The sequence below is a fragment of the Marmota marmota genome, unplaced genomic scaffold (genome assembly GCF_001458135.2).
Source record: "Marmota marmota marmota unplaced genomic scaffold, marMar, whole genome shotgun sequence".
Taxonomy (NCBI): domain Eukaryota; kingdom Metazoa; phylum Chordata; class Mammalia; order Rodentia; family Sciuridae; genus Marmota; species Marmota marmota.
In genome coordinates this window covers 13,848,575-13,870,565 of record NW_025999924.1, presented here as the reverse complement: position 1 = coordinate 13,870,565, position 21,991 = coordinate 13,848,575, and the positions used below count along the sequence as shown (strand labels likewise).

Below are 21,991 nucleotides of genomic sequence, written 5' to 3'. Positions count from 1 at the left end.
GCGCCAGTTTATTTGCCTGGGATGAGTCCCTTTTATACACATGCTCATCAGAGACGGTCCACATTCCTATACAGCAGTTAGGATAAATGTATATTTGTAGCAACTTACACCAAGATCGCAGTTGTAATTATAAATAGTCAAAGCAACATCAAAAATAACAACTGCACACATAGAATTGTTCATGGTTAAATTCTCCACTTCCACCCTAATTTCATTTCCCTTCATCCTGACAGTAGTGAGGTTCTTAGACATGCAAAACTTGCCTGCACATTGCAGACACAGAATCTTTCCTTGTATGTGAACAAATCCCCACATAAGTGAATAGCAACGACTATCGTGAAGCTCTCAGAAATAGTCCATTTCATGGACATTGCAGTTGTTTCTACTGCACACTCCTTATCTTCATAATTATAAATAATTCATAAAATTCAAGCTAATATGGATGCAGGCTGAGAATCATAGCAAAAACCTTTTGATGCATACTTCTGAATCTTTTTCCTGTTCTGTCTGAATCTTTTTGCAGTTTTCTGCATTAATAGTGTCTGGTCTCTAGAGCTAAGGCTTTGCTCAGGAGTTGCCACGTGAGATGAAAGAGCCTCATTATCTACTTTCATTTGCCTCCGTGGGGAAATCTTTTCAGTCAGAAATACCAAGTCAATTAGCAAATACCATGGAACAGTGTGTAATTCTCAGAATTGGCTTGGAAAGCCTTTGACTCCCTGGTGGGCATCACTTAAACTACCTCTCCAAGTTGTATAATCACTTCTTCAATCAGCCCCAAATCAGTTCCCCCCTCTGGGGAAAACAGTATCTCTAATTACATCAGTCACAAAACTCCCCTGAGCAGACACCTGTGCCCAGAAGTCATTGGAGTAGTAAAAGCACAGCCAGACAAGGGAAGGCTCTTCCTTCCTTCCTTTATTTATTTATTATTATTATTTTTTTTTTCAGGTCCTGAGGATTGAGCCCAGGGTGCTCTACCACCAGGTTACATCCCCTGTCCTTTTTATGTTTTATTTTGAGACAGAGCCTCGCGAAGTTGCTGAGGCTGGTCTTGAACTGGTGATCCTCCTGCCTCAGCCTACCGAGTGATTGGGATTACAAGTTTACCTCACTATACATCCGTTCCTCTTCTTTTAAATACCAGTGTATTTTGCTTTTTCCAAGCCAGCCAGGCTTGCATGATCTTGGACTCCATGATTTATGTTCTTTAATGGATTTTACCGCATTATTTACTAGTTCCCTTCAGATGCAAGGACAGTTTAGTTTTGACATATTTTCTCTTCACATGAAGTCCAGCATGACTGCTTGTACTTACACGATTTATGACTTTTCTGTCTTTCCAGAGGTTTTACTACTTCCCAACAAAATGATGTTTTGATTTTAAAAAACCTAATTCTTTTGATCCTAGGTATACATCCTAGGATCTCTAGGTATGTATCTATAAGAAATACACATGCCATTGGTTATCTTTTTTCCTCAGTAGCATTTAAAAATGTAAAGATGCTATGTTTTCATATGGATGAAATAGCTTTTTCTGGCAGAGCTCTGTGGTGATTCCCTGTCAGGTGAGTTGAAGGAATGTGCTCTATGGAAACTGGGGAGTTTGTCCCTATATTTGCTCATGTCTGACCCTGTGAATACAAAGGAATAAACACTGAGAAGAGGCAGAGGTAGTGTCCATCTGGGAAGCACTGGGACTAAGACTGAATTCTGTTGCTTCATTTTCTTAGCTCTGCACCAACCACGGGATCCTTCATTCATTAAATCATTCAGCATTTACTGAGTGTCTACTACATGCCAGGCATTTTGTGCTAGGATAAGATACATAAGATAGCCCTGTCCTCAAGGAGCTGCTTAAATCAGAAAGACACTTTCTTCTTGCTCTTCACTCTGAATGTCACCCGCCCTTCAACATCACAACTCGCTTAGCCTCATTAACCTCCTTATTCATGTCCACACTTTATTGTGACTTTCTGTGAGTTCGTCTATTAAGGTCTGAATGGAGATTATTATTCATTTATTTATGTATATTGTGAGCAGTAACAAACACTGCTTCCAGCAGAGGGGGTATAAGAGCAAAGCAGAGCACTTGTTCATGCTCAGGGCTTATAATAACCCAGAGTCTATTTATACTCACTGTCCTTTCTTCTCTCAGCTGTTCAAAAAGACACAAAATTGTATGAAGTTATAGTTATAACAAGATGCAATATGTATGATAATAACAGCAGTAAAGGAAAAGAGGAAGTGGAGCTACAAAGGAGTCAAGTTTCTAGATCTCCCTAGAATTAAATTAATCTGAAGATAAACTAGGTTCTGATAAGCTACAATGTATATCATAAGCCCCTAAAGCAACCACTAAGAAAATAACTAAAAAATATACAGTTAAAAAAATAATGAAAGAGTGGGCCCTGTGGCACACACCTGTAATCCCAGCAACTCAGGAGGCTGAGGCAGGAAGATTGCGAGTTCAAAGCCAGTCTCAGCAATTTGAGAGACCCTAAGTGACTCAGAAAAACATCGATTCTAAATAAAATATAAAAAAGGGTGGGGATGTGGCTCGGTGGTCAAGTGCCCCTGAGTTCAATCCTCAGTACCACCCCCCAAAATAATAAAAGAGCTATTCACATGCAAGAGAATGAAGCTAGACTCTTACCTCATATAATAAATAAAAAGTGACTCAAAATGAATTGAAGATCCAACTGTAAGAGTTAAGATTATAAGACTTAGAAAGAAAACATAGGCATAAATCTTTATGACCTTCAATTAGGCAAAAGTTTCTTAGATGTGAAACCAAAATAAAAGTAATGAAAGAAAAACTAGGTAAACTGGAAATCAAAATGAAAAGCTTTTATGCTTCAAAGGACACCATCAAGAAAGTGAAAAGACAACCCACAGAATGGGAAAAACATTTTGCTAATCAAGTGTCTGATGAGGAACTTATATCTAGAATCAATAAATAACATAACCCAATAAAAAGATAAACCCCAATTTTAAAAATATTTGAAGCATCTCAGTAAACATTTTTCCAAAGGAGATGCACAAATATCCTATAACCTATTTGTGTTGCCTGGATCCCTGAAGCACAATGCACTTGTACAATTAAGATTTGTCTTAACTGTTAGAACTATGGGTCTCTTCTAGTCAGTTTCTCCAATAGAAACAGAGTGCACTTCAAACATTGAACAATGGTATCTGATGTTCTTATCTCTGCAGCAGATTGTCTATTTTGAGCTATCTACACACAGTGGGAGTCCAGGATGTTAGATTCTCAATAAATTCATCATTGGGAGAGGGAGCTGATGATACATAATAGGCATTTAATAAACGGTTGTTAAATGAGCTGATGATGGAGATGGTGGACCGAAAATAAATTGATCATATATAGGAGTCTTTTCTAGATTCTTCACCCTGAATGATCACAGGCAATCATTTAACTATATTATTCCATGCCTTGGTTTCTATGTCTTTAAAGAGAGCATTGACAACCAGGTGTGGTGGCACACACCTGTAATACCAGTGACTCCAGAAACTGAGGCTGGAGGATCAAAAGTTCAAAGCCAGCCTCAGCAATTCATCGAGACCCTAAGCTACTTAGCAAGATCCTGTCTCAAAAATTAAAAAGGGCTGGGGATGTGGCTCAGTGGTTGAGTGCCCCCAAGTTTAATCTCCAGTACCAAAAAAAAGAAAAGAAAAGAAAAGAAAAAGAAGAAAGAAAGAAAGAAAGCATTGCCTTCTACTGATAGTTTTAGGGGTAAGAAAGAACTACATCAATTCAAAACAATTACAAAGAAGACTGGCTATAGCAAAAGCCAGTAAAGCAAACTAAACACCAAGCTGTCTACTGCTCCAATTCTACCCCTCCCTCCAGGAGTGATGCTAACTAGTGAATAGATCTGCAATGACATGATTATGTATCCTCCCTGACTATCTAAAATAAGAGGGAGAAACAACACAGGAGAGGGTGTGATGGTACTGTATTCCACCCAACTAAGGATACTTTTGAGACTAAAAAGGGAGGTAACGTTACTTTGGGAAACACCTGGATGGTCTTGGGCAACACAGGGTGTATGGTCAGGTGGGTCTATTCCACACCCTGAAGCAGTCTCAAGTGTGCAGGATCAATTTAATCCTTTTTACCTGAGTAAATTTTCCCCTTTCTGAACTCACCCTTCCTCGGATAAACTTCGCCCAGCTCCTCTCAGGATCTAAGTGGACCTTCACCTGACAGTTAACATTTCATGTGTGGATTTTTCTCACTATAAAAGTGTTGGCCCTACTGAAGCAACTAAGAGTGAGGCACATGCCTCCTGCTCCATTTTACAAAAATCCCACCCATGTTTCAACTAACCTACTTGTGGGAATGGCTTACAGTTACCCAATCCTTACTTTGCCTGGTTCTCTAGGGGTCCTGGTGATGCTCACATTCTACAGAATTTACTGATTTATCACATTTTATTTCTTTTAATTAATTTTTTGGTTGTAATTGGACACAATATCTTTATTTTATTTATTTATTTTTATGTGGTGCTGAGGATCAAATCCAGGGCCTTGCATTTGCTAAGTGAGCACTCTACCGCTAAGCCGCAACCCCAGCCCTATCATCTTTTATTTCTACTAATGAAGTTTTCCAATACCTTTCCTTCCTTCGATAAAAACAAACTTCCCTCTCACTAGCATGCCCATTCAACAATCATAGGTTGTTGATATCTAAGCTGACTGTACTCATTAGAATAGATCCGTATTGGGATGGGAAAGAGACAAGTCTTTATACAGTGGTTCAAAAATATTTAATTGAGCACTTACGGTGTGCTAGATGTTGTTTAGAGGCCTGTGTATACAGTCTATTCTGTAATTTGCCTATTTATTTTCCTAACGATATCTTTTTTTTTAAGAGAGAGAGAGAGAAGAGAGAGAGAGAGAGAGAGAGAGAGAGAGAGAGAGAGAGAGAGNTACTCTCCAGTCACACTGGGCTCCTCACCCTATTTGAAGGCACCAGGTATGCTGCTACTTCTACAATGCCTACTGACTCATTTCAGGAAGCTTCTCCCACCCACCATTAAGCCAAGGGCAGTTTCCCTTACGCACTTCCAAAACCCTGTTAGCTAGCAGCATGTTTTCCCCTTTCTTTCTTTCTTTTTTTTATATTTTAGGGTTTTTTTAGTGGACACAAACAATATCTTTATTTTTTATGTTTTATGTGGTGCTGAGGATTGAACCCAGCATCCCGCGCATTGCCAGGTGAGGGCGCTACCGCTTGAGCCACATCCCCAGCCCATGTTTCCCCTTTCTTTCTTCCTTTTTTTTTTTTTTTTTTTTTTAAAGCAGCCTGATTTTCTCCACCACTTTGTAAAGTTACTAGATGTATACATAAGAGGATCCACCAGGATCTTGAAATAGGTCAATTTTTTTGGATTAGATACAAAAGGCACAAACCATAAAAACAGAAAAAGATCAATGAGTTTGGCTATCAGAATTTAAAATTTCTATGTGTCAAAAAGATACCATTAGGGGCTGGAGATTTGGCTCAAGCGGTAGCGCGCTCACCTGGCATGCATGCGGCCTGGGTTCGATCCTCAGCACCACATAAAACATAAAAAATAAAGATATTGTTTGTGTCCATCTAAAAAAAACCCTAAAATATAAAAAAAAGAAAGAAAGAAAGGGGAAAACATGCTGCTAGCTACAGGGTTTTGGAAGTGCGTAAGGGAACTGCCCTTGGCTTATGGTGGGTGGGAGAAGCTTCCTGAAATGAGTCAGTAGGCATTTGTAGAAGTTAGCAGCATACCTGGTGCCTTCAAATAGGGTGAGGAGCCCAGTGTGACTGGAGAGTAGTAAGGGGACAGTGGAGAGGCCACAGAGAGGAAGATGACCTTACTGGGCAGAGCCTTGAAGGGTTTAATTTCAAGGATTTAATTTTCACTCTTGAGTGAGATGGGAAGCCATTGAAGGTGTAAGTAGAGAAATGACTTGATCTACATCTTTTAGAAGGATCTTCCTGGATGTTCTAAAACAGGGCCCTTTCTGGCTAGGTGAGAACAGTCTGTGATCAGCCGTAGAGGCCGTAACTATGATCCAACCAAAAGCTGGTGTTGGCTTGGACTTGGTGGTAAGTGATTATATTCTGGATGGACAGATTGAACATGGAGCATGAGAGAAAACAGGGATCACGGTTTATGGTGTCAACTGGAAGAATGTGCTGCCATATACCAAAATGGGGGAAATTGCAATAGGAGCGAGTCTGGAGAAGAAAACCAGCAGTTTGTTTCTCCTAATTTTAAGCTAAATATGAGCAATTGCTCCCTAAAGTACTGGTCATTTCCCCTAGACAAGAACAAGGTGGATGACATTAGTAAAGGTGAAGCCATCTTCTGAGTTGTCAATACGATGGTCTCAGCACAGTGCTGGAAAGGGCTGTTGGGGGTGCATTGGGACATCTAGTGTGTGGAGCCTGATCTCAAGAACAGCTTGAGAGGAAGCTTGACTCACCCAACACACAAAAAACACAAAGTCAAAGACAGGAGTATGGGATACAGATCTCAAGTGCCACAGGACAGTGGTGGAAGGAAACATGAATGAGCTCTGGAGTGCTCAAACAAGGAAATGGGGCAGGAGTAAATTCACTGGGTGGGGGAGACTTGGACAGAGAGAGAGAGAGAAAAAAGGCAAAACTGTGGGAACAAACCAGAGACTTTACAGACACAGGTACTCCAGCTCTGGCTGGAAGAGTCAGGAGAATTTCAGAAGTATTGTTAGAGAAGAGAAAGAAGAAGGAGAGGAAGGGAAGAGAGGAGAGGAGGGGAGGAGAGGAGGACCAGTTTGATCTGGAGCATTCTAGGCACTTAATAAAAGACAACTGATCATATTTCTTAAGGGGGGTGGGATGGATGGAGATTAAATTGTGTGTAAAACTCTGCTGAATCCAGCCCCAGCCTCCATGTCCAAAGGAACCCCTCTCTCCTTTCTTTCCTTGCTTGTCTTCTAACATTTCTATGAGAACACTTTCATATCTAACTCTCTGACTTGGATTGTGATGGAAAAGGGGGATTGGGCTATAATATTTCGTCTTAACTATTTAGGTTAATGTGGTTGTAGGACTCTTATCCATGTGGGTACTACAAAGGCCCAGAAGGGGGCAATGTAATACTTAGACTTCAGGATTTTTTTCCTCCCCATAGATGATTTGGAATTCATCCCATAATGTTAAACCCAGAATCCCAGAAGATCAGGGCTGGAATGATCTGAAAATATCATGGAGTCCAGGACCCTCACTGGAGGTCAGAGAGGAAAAAGACTTGCTCAAGGCCCCATAGATATTTAGTGGGAAAGTCAAGACCCTAACCTTGTTCTGATCCCTATTCAATACTTATTCCATGGCCCCATTTGGTTGTTTTGGTTGAAGGGCTCTCCCTCAGAAGAAATGCTCCCTCAGAGTTTCTCAAACTTACATCATATACTTTTTTTTTTTTTTTGGTGGTGCTGGGGATTGAACCCAGGGCCTTGTGCATGCAAGGCAAGCACTCTACCAACTAAGTTATATCCACAGCCCTCATTGTATACTTTTAAAGGAATGAAACTCTCACAATTCTTTCTTGGGACTTAAATTATTTTATTATAAATAAATGTAAATAAAATTTTTATATCAAGAGTATTGAAAAATAGGACCCAGGAAATACCTCAGTGGTACAGCACTTGCCTAGCATGCATGAGGCCCAGAGCTCAATCCCCAGCATCACATCCACACCCACACATAAACATTTAAAAATATAAAACTCCATTTAAATTCATTTTTATTAAAACTTATATATAGCTATAAAGCAAAATATATTTATCAAATACAAACAAAACTTCAAAACTTTGGTTAATAGTATTACTTGAAGACTTTGGATAGTATTGTTTTGTTGAAATTAATTTGTTGCTCATAGAGTGAATGTGGTACTTTTGGTGGCTGGGGGCAGTGGCGGGGGGGGCTGGCAATGATGATAGAACCCAGGGGTACTTTACACTTAATTTCACCCCCAGTTCTTCTTATTTTTATTAATTTTTAAAATTTTAACACAGGGTCTCCTTAAGTTGCTGAGGGTCTTGCTAAGTGGGTGAGGCTGGCTTCCCATTTGCAATCCTCCTGCCTCAGCCTCCTGAATCACTTGAATTAACAGACACAAGCCAGGATGCCTGGCTTTGAAGGTGATACTTTTTAAAACAATGGTATACTTTGTTTGTATCACCTTGTTTCTTTTACATGACCAGTCCTCAGTGAATTGGATGTCCATGAAAGTATAAATAATTCACAATATTCTGAAGTATCAGAAAACCAAAACCTGGTCTTTGCAATTGATATACCATCCTTGGTCCACTGCCCTTTACATCTTTGTTTCTATCTATCTATCTACCTTCTATCTATCCACTTACCACCAATGTGTCTATTCATCCTTCATATCTATCCAGAATACAAGGCTTATAGTTTTTTTTTCTTTCTTTCTTTCTTTTTTTTTTTTTTTGTGTGTGTGCATGAAAAAAGAAAAAAAAGAACTGTCAGATGCATTGTTCACTCTGTGTGAAGGGATCACTTATGTGCTATGGGAGACCCCGATAAAGGTTTCAATCCTCTTGAACTTTTTATGAAAGAGTGTTGATCTGCAGCCCACTTTCCTCACTCACGACCTTACCCCTGCTGCTCAAGTAGAAAAGAAGGTTTTTCTAATGCTGGTGACAGCTATCCCTCACATGCTCTGCTCTGCTTCTTCATGGGCACTCTACATTAGAGCTGAAGAAAGTTACAAGGCAGTGAAAGAGCAGTTTCTACTTTGATTTGCAAATATTTTTAAACTCCTAAAAATAAACCCTGAGTTGCAAATAGGCATCAGTGTTCCTATACTGCTTCCTAAATTAGTTATTTCTGAGAGGATAAAGGATGTATTTTGTCTTTCTGCTCAGAACTACCTGTTTGTGATTCAACGCATGACTCCATTTGGGATCTTAATGCCACTTCTTGTTTGTTGAGGTAAGCATTATCTCTCAAAAGAGGTGGGAAGATTTGTGTTTTGGAAATGAATTATAAACGAGATTAAAATCTGAACGGGGGTGGGCTTCAGTTTCTGCAATATCTCTCTCATGGAAAGTGGGTCTCTTCTCTTCCTCATGTGTTTGAAATTCCTTGTGTCACGTTTTGTAAGATTACCTAAATGAACAGTCTTCACCCTTCTGGAGCTCACAGTTGAAAAATTAAGGGCAACTTTCTTAACTTCAGTTGTCCTTAGATTTGATTTTTTGTTGTTGTTTTTGTTTTAATCTGTAAGGAGTGAATGGTAATGTTTTGCTTTATGGGGTTGTCACGTCATGTCATTCAGTCATGCGTGCATTCAGCAGGCACTGTTCCCTATAGTAGAATGCCGAGCATTTTAAAAGTACAAATATTATATTTTTTGATGTAGCAAATTTTAACAGTCACATAAAACTGTATTGTAGAAAAATTTTTAAAAAACAGTGCAAAGAATGTTATAATCCTCTAGGTACTCATCACTCAGCTTCAATAAGATCAATTCATGTCCAATCTTTTTCATTTAAACCCCCATCACTCCCTCCACTCTTGGTTATTTTGAAGCAATTTTCAGACATTGTTTTATCTAACAATCATTTTTAAAGATTAATGTTTGATCCCATTCAAAACTTAAACCTTTTAAAGCATTCTAAATTACATTTATAACTTATTTCATTTCAAAGAAATTTATTTGATTAACAAAAAAAACCTTTCCAAATACTAATAATTCTGATAAATATGATGGCTTAAACATATAAACAGGGTAATAAGCTCTCTTAAATATATTTCAACTCTATTTAAAAATAATTAAAATATCAAAACCACTAGTCTAAGTCAGTTCTTTCAATTCTTATAAACACAAAACTATTTTCCTCTTTACAGAGCAACTTCATAAAAATACCAAATTTGTACAAGTTCATCAAAATAAAATTATTAATATTGTGGGATGCAAGTCTCTTAAACACTTCCATTTTCAATGTTAAATCCTCCCAAGGTTAAAAGATACCTAATCACCAAGAAAGGACTCTGTCATTCCAGACCCCAGACATGTGGGCAGCTCCCACCCAGTATATACTGAACTGTTTTCATAATCTTCCTAATTTAGGCCCTGTGGGGGACCCAACTTCTAACAGATATTTAATTGACAATTAGCTTTGCCTAACTCAGAAGTCAGAGTTCTAAGAAAAAGACCAATGACAAAAAGACATTCTGTGAGAATGAATTAAATGATTCAATAAACTTGGGCACAGTGAATTAAACAAACATTTCATTTGTATGTTTTAAACTCTATACAACTATAAGACACTAACACAATTATCAAAGAGCGTTTCTAGATATATTTGACTATGTGCTGCCCCTCCTCCCTTTGATAATGCTCCTATAAAACCTAGTCCATAAACTGTCAATCAAAAGACCAAATGTTGACTGACAATTCAGTTTCACTTCACCACACATAGTTTTCACCTGACTGCTATTTAAAAATTGCAAGTTTACCAACAAAAATCTCAATTGCCAGTCTTTTTCCAAGAATTACAAAGTTGGGCCAAAGGAAGGCTGTGTTCTACCCTGGCTGGAGCTGAACAAGGGCTGCCTGGTCATGCTGGGCAAAGGCCCTCCCTGGATCGTTCACCTAATGCTGCCCTCCTAAGCATTTGAATCTGTGGCCTTTATGGTCCAGGGAACCACTAGTGTAGTAGAACTTGATGTGGGAAGAGCTTATGTAATTCCACTTGACTGGGTGGACTGCCATCGATGGTGAGTGAGAGTGGGCTGGGGAGACCTGGACCAAGTGACTGGGGAAAGTGGCCTGTATACAGCATAGAGTGCAGGAGAGGTACTGTTACAGAGCAGGGCCACAGTCCTAGGGCAGAACCAGCTCACACTGATTTTCCATTTGATTCAAAATTTTCCCACTGTCCCCAATGGGTATCTTGATACGTGTTGAGAAATAAAGAGTTTAGGCCCAAAGCTAAGTTGGTGCAAATGATTTCTAGTAAAATAAACTTTCAAGTGAAGTGTGCTTGTTAATGATTCTCTCTGAGAAGGATTACAACTGGGGTTTGGTTATCATTGAATCTTGTTGCCACACATAGAGAAAACCCAGATTTTTCCTCTAAGCAATGCCTGGCCTTGCCAACCAACAAAGATGTTGTCTGAAAGCCTTGCCCAGAAGTTTTGTAATTTGAACTCAGACAAAGAGAATAAAGCCAAGGTGGTTTCCTTTGATATTATTTTCACAGTGGGGTTGCAAGTCAAGAAAATGAATGACCAAGCAAGTTGTTTTCTTTAATCTTATTTAATGCATTGCTAAGTGGCAGTAAGCTAATAATTAAGGACCATTCTGCCTCCTCCAGAGGCTTTGATCTACAACGATGTGGCTCCATATATTTGTCTGGGTGGGTATGTAAACTCTCATTAATGTCCATAAAAATGGGTCAAAGTCAAAAAAGGCAAAAGGCAACAATGAAAACCCTACCTGCCTCTGAAAAAGGGGAGATTTCATCTGCATTTAGGTATGTCATAACTTTCCATTATTTGCTTATTTTTCAAGATGATGAAGCTTGATGTTTTGGGGTACTACTTAAAAGCAATCAAAACATATACTATTTATTATAATCCCATAACCTTTAATTAGAATTTCTATTTCTAGATATCTAAGAAAAAATCTCTAGGAAAAAAATATTCTGCAAAATGGTATGCACACACACACACACACACACACATCCCTACCTATATAAGATTTATCTTTCCTGTTAGATTTTTTTGGTTCAATTTTTTTTATCCTACTATAATATGTGAAAATCCAAAGTTTTCCCTCATTCATTACTCTTTTTGAAATTTTAGAGATTTGCTGGCAATTCAGGTATAATAGAAACGATATGCTTTACATTATTGGGAGTATATATTAGCATGACTGGCTATGCCTATAATTAGATGTTTGACTTTCTGAATTTATTGTCGTTTACTTGTTTTTTCTTCTCTTTTATTCATCTCTTGTAGATTTTTAAAAAATAGTCCTTCAAGTAAATCCTTTAATTTTCAAGAGAGTGTTTTCTTGTCTAAGTTGCCTGTTACCTGCTTATTTATATTTTGTGGGTGTTTTGTCTTCTGCTTCCTCAGGTTGCTGTTTCCTTCCAATTCCTTTTGGTTTGGGTAGTGGTTGTTTTGGTTGGATATAATTCCTTTCTTTAATTTTGGAGACTTTCCTCCAGTATCTGGTGTCTCTTGACTGGGTACTCATTCTAGAAGGATGGCTCTAAGTCTGATTGGAGGCTCCTTGTATATACCTGGCATTGGTACCCCAGGGGTCCTGTCGTACCTGGTCAGGTGGCTTTTTTGTTGGAGAACCTCCAAGTGTATGTTTCGGGAGGTCTTTTTTCCGGAGCTAGTCTATCCAAGAGGAATACTCTGCCTGGAGATGTCTATGCTTATTTCTTTTCATTCTGGAAACTCAGTGCAGGGAGAAGAAGGAAAGTGGGGAAGGGGGATTCCATACCCCAACAGTTTACCTAACCCCCTCTTCTTTGCCTTGTGTTCTTAAGCAGGGCCATGTTGTGGGTGGGGGAGTGGGGAAGAGAAAGTAACAACTTGGATTTGAGGAAGGAAAGGACTGGGGCTCTCCCTGCTATACTGAAGCAATTCCTATGGTTTTGGTCTCATGACCCTCCTCTGACCTTGAGGTACTTTTTCTGTTGAAGTTTGAAATCTTTGGAGCTCACAGAATGTTGAGTCTCATTGTCATGTCCACTTAACGCAGGGCTTCAAGTTCAATTTTCTTTATTGTCTTTGCTAATTTATTCACCACATCTCAATTTTCTTTCCAAGTCCCCAAATGTGTTGGTATCACACATCTGCTGCCATCTCCTCTCTTACTCCTTTTGTCCTTATGGGACAAGCACACTGAAAGTCTGTTTTACCATTTAGAAATCATTTGCATCAGCTTAGCCTTTGGCCTAAAGTCTTTATTTCTCAATAGACATCCTTTTCTGTGTCTTCCTAGAAATTAGTGAGAATATCAAATTCTCTGCATTTAACCAAAAATCTGTAATCATCTTTTGATTTAAAAAGTAGCCCATTAGACATTAAAGAATCAGGTATGGCAATTTTCTGTATAGCTACAAGTAAAGCAAACTTCTTGGACACCAACTATACAAGGGGGTAACATGTTACATATTTTTGTTTTATTTTTCAGGTAAACATATACTTGCTGGGAGAAAAAAAGTATATCATATGAAAGAGTAAATAATGAATAGTATACCTCTCTTTTGCCCTAGTATCCATTTCAATGATAGCCATCCTCAGATGTAATGACTATGCCAGTTTCTTAGATACATCCTCCTCTTTCTTTCTTTCTTTCTTTTTTTAAAATTCTTTTTAGTTGTTGATAGACCTTTGTTTTATTTATTTATTTTTTATGTGGTGCTGAGGATCAAACCCAGTGCCTCACACATACTAGGCAAGCACTCTACCACTGAGCCACAACCCTAGCCCATGTCCTCCTCTTTCTTGCACTTCTTTTTACACTTATTTTTGGTACCAGGGTTTGAACCCAGGACTGCTCTACCACTGAGCCACATCCCAAGCCCTTTTTAAATTTTTTATTTTTGACACAGGGTCTCATTAAGTTGATTAGGATCTTGCTAAATTGCTGAAGCTGGCTTTGAACTTGTGATTCTCTTGCCTCAGTCTCCTGAGCCATTGGGATACAGGTGTGCCACTGCACCCAGCTCTTTCTTACACTTCTGATAACACATTATCCACATTCTTCTGACCTCTTAAACAGTATATCTTGGATATTGTAACCCATTTTTTTGCAAGAGTGTATAGTAACCCACCATGTGTGTATAATATATTTAACAGTTCCTTACCTATGCACATTTAAACAGTTTCTGATTTCTTACTACAAAACAATGTGACAATGAATTTCTATTCACCTTTATGTCAGAAATACATAAGTCTTTGTATTTACATTATTGGGAGTATATATTAGCATGACTGGCTATGCCTATAATTAGATGTTTGACTTTCTGAATTGATTGTGTATGGTTGGGATAAATTCTAGAATTGCTGAGGTAAAGGACACTAGTAATTTAATATTGATAGCCAAATTACCCTCTAGCAGTTGTGCCAAGGTATGGTCCTAGTAACAATAATGAGAGTTCCTGTTTCCCAACTTTCTCTCATCGGCATATTATCACAATTTTTTCTTTCTTTCTTTTTTTCTTTTTTGAGATGGGATCTTAGTATATAGCCCAGGCTGGTCTTGAACTTTGGGTTTTGAGCAGTCCTCCCACCCCATGCTCCTGAGTAGCTGGGACTACAGGTATGCACCACCATGACAGTTTTTTTTCAAATTTAATATGTGAAAATTCAAATTTAAGGGTAGTATTTATGTGTATTCTTTGGTTATAAGTGAGTTTGTCCTTTATGTGTTATAGAGCCATTTGTATTTTTTTTTGTGAAATATCTTTTCATGTTCTTTATCATTTTTCTCTGGAATATTAGTATTTTTCTCAAGAATTTATACATTTTATTTACTACTTATTTAGAAAATTAGCTCTTTGTCTATCATATATTGGAAAGTTTTCCCTACTAACACATCATTTGATTTTTGTTGTTGTTCATGAAAACCTTGGCAAACAAAAAGCTATAATTTTATGTAGACAAGTTTGATATTTTCTTTTCTGGATTTCTCTGAGGTCACAGAAAATTTTCTGATTTTTTGGGGGGTAATATTTTATGATTTCATTTATTTTACAGTGATTTGATGTGGAATGTGTTTTGGAGTAGAGGTTCAGTTTTTTTCCCCAATTGGCTTGCTAGCTGTCCCAACAAGTTAAGATCATCCTCAAGACAAACCACAACAAGATTTACAGAAGTACAAAAACCCCTAAATCTGATCTAAACTGAACACTGTCTTCCTGACCATTAAGGCAAGACAACTGGTTCAGAACATTTGGCAAGAAATTTAATCTGTGGGTGTAGGGTATGTAATCCAAGATAGAGCCTGACCATCTCTGGCAATTGTACTGGATCTCTCCCTTAGTGTGGAATTGGGAGGGGAGGAATAAGAGCTCCTGGGTGGTTCCAGAAGTTAATCAGAATAGCAAGTCTCACCCATTGTAAGAGAGCCTGAATGGAATTTAAGAATGGAATTGGAAGGGTTAAGGGAGCCAGAAAGCAAAGAACAAGTCTGGACAAGCAGGTATAGTGAAATATGAGGCCTAAGGGCTTGAGGAGAGCTCATCCTTTGAAAGGGACAAGGAAGGAGACACTGGATTTCTAAGGAGTCCCATAGCAATTCTCAGCCAGACAATGGAATTCAGACTAAGCTTTTACCTGCACAAAAAGGTGAAGCCAAGAATCCTAATAGCTCATAGACAGTAGCCCAGATCTTGGAAATATGGGCTGAAATAAGTTTTCTGAGATAAAGTAAGTATTGGAGTGGTGTTATTGGTTTACAAATAAAAATATTTACCACTACTAAGTCATACCTAAAGGTAACAGTGAACAAATTGGTATATTATTCCATTCCTTTTTCAACAAACTTCTAACAAATAAATGCCAGACACTGTGCAGACTTGGAGACAGATGAATAAGGTACAGGTTCTTGCCCTCCAGGTGCTAATCTAAGTAACATGCAGCAGGTCAGTGACAAAGACAACACAGGGGTGAGGTGCTCAGAGAGGACTCAGAGCTGAGAATTCTGAGCCAAGATCAGGAGGTAACCCAGCACTGCATTATGTCAAAAATCCTCCTCTCCTTTTATATAGGTTAAGTTAAAGTTTCTTTCAGAATCAAGATTGACATTAATGGTACTGCACTTCTAGCCTCTTATTGCATGATCTCTTTAAATGCTTTGTTTGTTTGTTTTGTATTAAGGATGGCTCCCAGGACCTCCTGCATCCTTGACAAGTGCTCTACACTGACTACTTCCACAGCCCTACATGTCTCTGCCGGAGATCTAGTAGGATTTGACCTTAAGTAGATCTTCAGCCTGAGTTTCAAAGTATTTGTGAACCCTTTAAAATTGAGTGAGATTATGTGAGTGTGTGGGTCATAGGTTTTGTTAGAATTTTAAAGGAGCCTGTGACTCCAAGGACAATTTCAAATTAGTGACTTAGATTTCTTCAACCCAACTAAAGATATTTTATCTTTAAAATGTTTTTTAAAACACCCTAACCAAACTCTAACCCAGAGATGTTTTAGTCACTGCTCATGGTCCCTTTATCCTTCTAGCTTCTTCTCCCAATTTCCAGAAATAGGAACAATAACTGGCATCGACCTCCTCTTAACTTTCCATGTTTATGTTTATTTGGCAACCCCATACTTTGCCATAATAATAACATGGGCAACCCTATTCTTAACTGTAATAATGTGATTTCATCAAGCAGAGTTGGAAATCCACATTTCCAAGGCAATTTCTCATGTTTTCAGCCAGATTTTTTGTTCAAAAATGCTCATGTCTAAAAATCAAATTCAACACACATTTAACAAGTACTTTCTATACAAAAGATATCACACTTCATGCAGAGCGAGAGAGGAGGGTAGCAGGACATGCTATTGACTTAAACCCAGTTTCTACCTTCATGGAGATCCGACATTTCATAAAACACACAGAGTGCTCTAAGGATCCAGATTGTTTCCTACCAGGGAGTGTAGGGAAAAAAGTCTAGAAGACATTCTAGCCAGGCAGCATTTCTTATCACTGATAATGCTGTAGACCTGTTCACCCTCCATTCCATATCTTCAAAATAAAAAGTGCAGACTCTGGAATGTTAACATCTGATCAGAAGTATTTTAAAAATAAAGCTAGGAAAAAAACTAACTTTTGTCATAGAATAACAAAGAAAGAAAAAATGGAAGCAAATGGTATAGAAAATTTGTACAATAACTTACTAAGGTATTAAAGGATATATAAATTATTATTCACATAAATAGAAGAAATTTTGACAATTGGTGGTTAATATTATCATTATTGCTATCATTTTTTAAAAAAATATGGTTTTGAAGCCACCCAATGGAAAAATGTATATTTTCCTAAACTTTACTGTTTTGCTGGAAAGATTTACAGACTATGAGGGCTTTCCTACATGTAGATCAAGGACTTTATGTTTGTACATTTTTCTTCTTACTAAGTCATGTGTAATCAAGTGTGTATTATCGAGTAAATTTGCTGACTGCATTTAGATAAATGTTCACAAAGCAGTTTCACATTTACTATAAATCCTGTACAGTATATTAGCATGAGCTAATCATTTTCTTACTCTTTGTTTTCAGGATAAGCCAGCACCTGCCAAATTTTTGAGACAGCTCAGGGCTTAGAGGAAGGCTCATCTAAATAAAGGCCAGCTAAAGTGACATTGCAAGGATTTAATCCTCTGGCTGCCCTGTGAGTTAAGGCTGATTTGCAAGATTCTTCTTTCCTGGGGTCCAGCTTATCAGTCTCCAGAGCCCTATGACTTAAGACCATAGAGAAGCACAAAATGAAGCAGGTCAGAGATAAGCACCAGCAGCAGGGACTTGAGGGCCTTGGAGAGGCTTTTACACACCATTGTGCAAGATTTCCTGGCCATCACCGTAAATAGCAAACGGGAGCCTAGGACGCAGCCACCTACTATAAAACAGCAGCCTCCACGTCCAGCCAGAAGTTCAAGTCCCATCTGGGAAGAGTTATGGTAACTGGACGTGTGTCTAGTTGTACAGGTAAAGCTTGGAAGTTCACGGCCAGGGAAGGTGGGAAGGGCTGGACAGCCTCTGTCTGCTCTCACTGAGGCTGGGAAGGAAGCTGCTCAGCAAGGAGTTTCTGCCAGCTCCCAGGACAGCTGTGTGGGACACTGAAGTCCTGCGAGCCTCGGTTCTCATTTCCCACCCACTGGGCCTCTGCCTCCTCTGGAACCTGCCCTGCTCCTGGCTGAGATGGAGACGTGAACCCGCGAGGACGATGACCGCAGTGTATGCAAACGGAGGTGGCCTGGTGAACACCCACAGTGCCAGGTGGGAGCGGCGAGACAGCGCGGAGAGCGGTGGTCAGACAGACTACAACAAGGAGGGTGAGGAGAGACAGCCCCGCCAGCTGACACCTTTCGAGAAGCTGACCCAGGACATGTCCCACGATGAGAAGGTGGTGAGGGAGATCACGCTGGGGAAACGGATAGGTTTCTACCGAATTCGAGGGGAAATCGGAAGCGGGAACTTTTCCCAAGTCAAGCTTGGGATTCACTCCTTAACCAAAGGTAGGATCTGACTTCCCAAGTTCTTCCCAAGATATCCTGGGATCTAGTTTGTGGGTGAGGTATGAGGGGAGGCCAGGAGAGCAAAGGAGATTCAGCTGAGCACCTGCTACATCCAAGCCCTGGGCCAGCCCTCCTCGGTGGCTTCTCAGTTAATACCCACAATAACAATGTGAAGCCAATATTGTAGGTGGACATAATGCCTTTTATTTATTTATTTATTTTTATGTGGTGCCTGAGGATCGAACCCAGTGCCTCACCCATGCTAGGCCAGCACTCTACCACTGAGCCACAACCTCAGCCCCAGAAGCCAGTATTTTAATTACTATTTTACATTTAGGGAAACTGAGGTCCAAAAAAGTAAAATGTGGGTTTGGTAGTTCAATCTTAGGAGTATTTTTGCTCCCCAAACTCCCACTACACCATCTGGACAAACTCCCACAAAGGTCAAGGTAAGCCTGCCCTCTGCAATCAGGCCATGGAGAAGGGGACTGGGATGTGGCTTGGTTCCAAGGCATCACATCTCCTGAGTCCACATTCATAACTTCTATTTATATTTGTGTATCAGTAACTATGGCACAGAGTGGCACAGTTGACTTCCCAGATGGCCACTCTCTGGATAGTAGATTCCAGTTTCCCCTCTAACCAGAACCTGCTACTTCCGTTATATTTGGGGAAAGGGGTTTGATCTCAGTACGTTTTCTGCTTCAGTCTATTTTGTATCTGTTCTCAGTGTTGCCTGGTTCCTCAGTCCACACTTGCTTTACTATTGGTCACTCTGGGATTCTGGACTAGCAGTGCCCACCACTCTGGCCTCAAGGAGAAACTGCATGGAGAGCTCAGCACCCTTTTCTGCCCAACCTCCTTGTGGGTATTTCCCCAAGGCACCTCTAACTTAGGTAAAGCCTGATAAGAAAGAAAGAAAGAAAGAAAGAAAGAAAGAAAGAAAGAAAGAAAGAAAGAAAGAGAAGAAGGAAGGAAGGAAGGAAGGAAGGAAGGAAGGAAGGAAGGAAGGACTGACTTATAAGCATAATTTACAATGCCTGAAGCCCATGGGCTCTACTCTCTCCCAAGAGTCCCTTACTAACATTTTTTCTCCTTGGACCCAGCATGCTACCATGTCCCAAAGCTTCTCTTTTCTTCCATCACAATTGTCTTTTGCTTTCTTTTTTTCTCCAGCCTTTTTTTCTCCTGCAAAACTGTGCCCTTCCAATCCCTGTGTTTGGTCTCTGTGAAAAAAAAAAAAGCCTCATTTGCATACACATATGCATGCATTACCACCTCCAACAGGCACACATGCCAGCACACACACTCACAAGTCACAGGAGCTTCAAGTCCCCTTCCATGTTGCTCTGAAGCCTGAGTATCTGGGTTCATGTCTTGGCTACTTTACTTACTTATCTTGGTAAATTACAGTACTTCTCTGAGCCTCAGATAACTCATTAATAAAATGTACAAAATAATAGTGCTTACTTTATAGTCCATCAGAAGTATTAATGAGTAAGTGCTCTATAAATGTTAGTTATTGGTATTATTTTGCAGAGTTGGTTAAGCCTTGCCTCACCTTTGTATATAACTAAAGATCAATGGTTCCTTTATCAACAGAAGTTCATTCCCACATACAAACCAAGATCCTTATGTCCTGTTTTCACCTCTGCTACCCACAAATTACTTGAGAAGGAAAAAAAGAAAAAACCCAGACCCCACTCAAGAGCTTCAGATTTAATTGGCCTGGGTTGAGGCTATTTTAAAATTCTCCTGGTAATTCCAATTTATTATTTTAAATTTTATTTTAAAATTCTCCTGGTAATTCTAATGGATAGCAGAGCTAAGAAACAGCACCTAAGCGATTTGCATATGCTGTAGACAAATGACTTTTTAAAAAAAGCTTTTTTTTTTTTTTTGTTACAAATCCAGGTAGCTTGTCTTTTAGACTCAGTTTAGAAGTATTGTCAGGGTTTGATGCTGCATTTACTTTCAAATTTCATTTTCACTTGGGATAATGTTCATTTACATAAATTAGATACAGTTCCCACCCTCAAGGATAAGGGGAGAGAAAAAACATATACAAATAAATATACCACAAGCAAAATTTGAAACTTATATAAGAAAAGTCATGGATTTAAAAGAAAGAGACTCTTCCATCTTGGGGACTATTGTAAAAGGCTTTCAGTAGGGATAGCTCCACTTCAAGGATGAGTAGGATTTTGGATCAGTAGTTATTAGAGGATGGAGGATAAATGGGTAAAATAAAGTGAGTTAAAACCATAAATATGGGGAAATGATGTGTGGTACAGTTTCCCTAAACACTAGGAAATGGTGGGAGGAAGGACTGGAAGCTATGTTGAGGCTGAATCATGCTGGACTCTGATTTTTGTCTTAAGGATCTGGAATTGCTTTTTTTTTTTTTTTTAAGAAATAAAGAATCATCAGGATTTCTGTGGTTAGGACAAGGCTTTTGGAAGAATAATCCTATAACAGTGAGAATGATGTTGGGAAGATAGGGTACAGGAGGCAGGAAGCAATGGTGATAGCTCAGACAGATTAGAGGAGATCCTGAGCCAGATGGTGGCTGTCAAGATAGAAAGAGCTGTGTGATGCTGAGGAGAAGAATCCACAGGACTGGAGTAATGGTCAGGGTTCTCCAGAACCAATACATGTGTATGTACATATGGATGGATGGATGGGTGGATGGATAGATAAGAGATTTATTATAAGGATTTGGCTCACATTATTATGAAGAATAAGAATGAGAATTCCCAATATCTGCATTCAGGAGCTGGAAACTAAGGAGAGCCACTGGTGTAGTTCCTATCCAAAGGCAAGATCCAAGCCAGTGTTGCAGTTGAAATCTGAAGGATGCAAAAACCAATGTCCTAGCGTAAGGCAGTTGAACAGGGGGAGTTCTCTTACTTGGGCTTTTTTTCTATTCCTATCTTTAACTGATTGGAGGAAGACAGCATTGGGAGGACAGTCTGCTAATTCAAATATAAATCTCATCCACAAACACCCTCACAAACACATCTTGAAAAATTCTTGACCAAATGTCTGGGCATCATTTGGCCCAGTCAAGTTGACAAATAAAATTAAACATCACAGTTGATAACTAACTGCATGTGTAACTGAGGATGGAAAGAAGGGAGAAGGCACTAACTTTGCCTTACTTGACGATGTGAACCAAAAGAAGAGCAAGGCTAATACAAACAGGGATATGTCAAGGAAGAGCAGAGGTGAGATGGAAAACAGGTCCCAGAGGACCTGTCTACCCGGAAGTCTTGTGCTCAGGCAGGGACATGGGCATAAGGTCAGACCATGTTTAAATTGAGGTGATCATGGAAATAGATGGAAATTACTGAGGAGGACAGTAGAAAAGGGTGATGAGCAACTGTTTTATACCAAAATAACTACTGGTTTACATCCTGATTGGCATTTTATATCTATATAAGTTGTGTGTGTGTGTGTGTGTGTATACATATATTCACACACATACATACACATAAATGTGTGTGTCATATACATGTGTGCATTTTAAATATGTCAATGGAATCATTTAATCTTGCTCCATTAACACCATGATTTTTTTTCCAGTACAGGGGATTGAACCCAGTGCTCTACTGGTGAGCTACACCCCCAACCCTTTTTATTTTTATTTTGAGACAGGGTCTCAATTCAGGCTGCCTTGAATTGCAATCCTCCTGCCTCAGCCTCCAAAGTGGCT

At 39.2% G+C, this 21,991-nt stretch overlaps 1 protein-coding gene across 3 annotated transcripts in view; it reads left to right on the top strand.

The window, feature by feature from the left end:
* Positions 1-21,991, top strand: part of Nim1k (NIM1 serine/threonine protein kinase) — a 57,309-nt gene that overhangs the window by 18,937 nt on the left and 16,381 nt on the right. Inside the window, exons 2-4 of one of the 3 annotated variants that reach the window (XM_048800075.1) lie at positions 8,938-9,004; positions 15,923-16,049; positions 17,321-18,276. In XM_048800075.1, the coding sequence (XP_048656032.1) occupies positions 17,985-18,276 (292 nt within the window). In that variant the 5' untranslated portion in view covers positions 8,938-9,004; positions 15,923-16,049; positions 17,321-17,984. Of the gene's footprint in view, positions 1-8,937; positions 9,005-13,705; positions 14,364-15,922; positions 16,050-17,320; positions 18,277-21,991 lie in introns of those variants that run through there. The other 2 variants (XM_048800076.1, XM_015497345.2) reach the window with 2 other exon arrangements.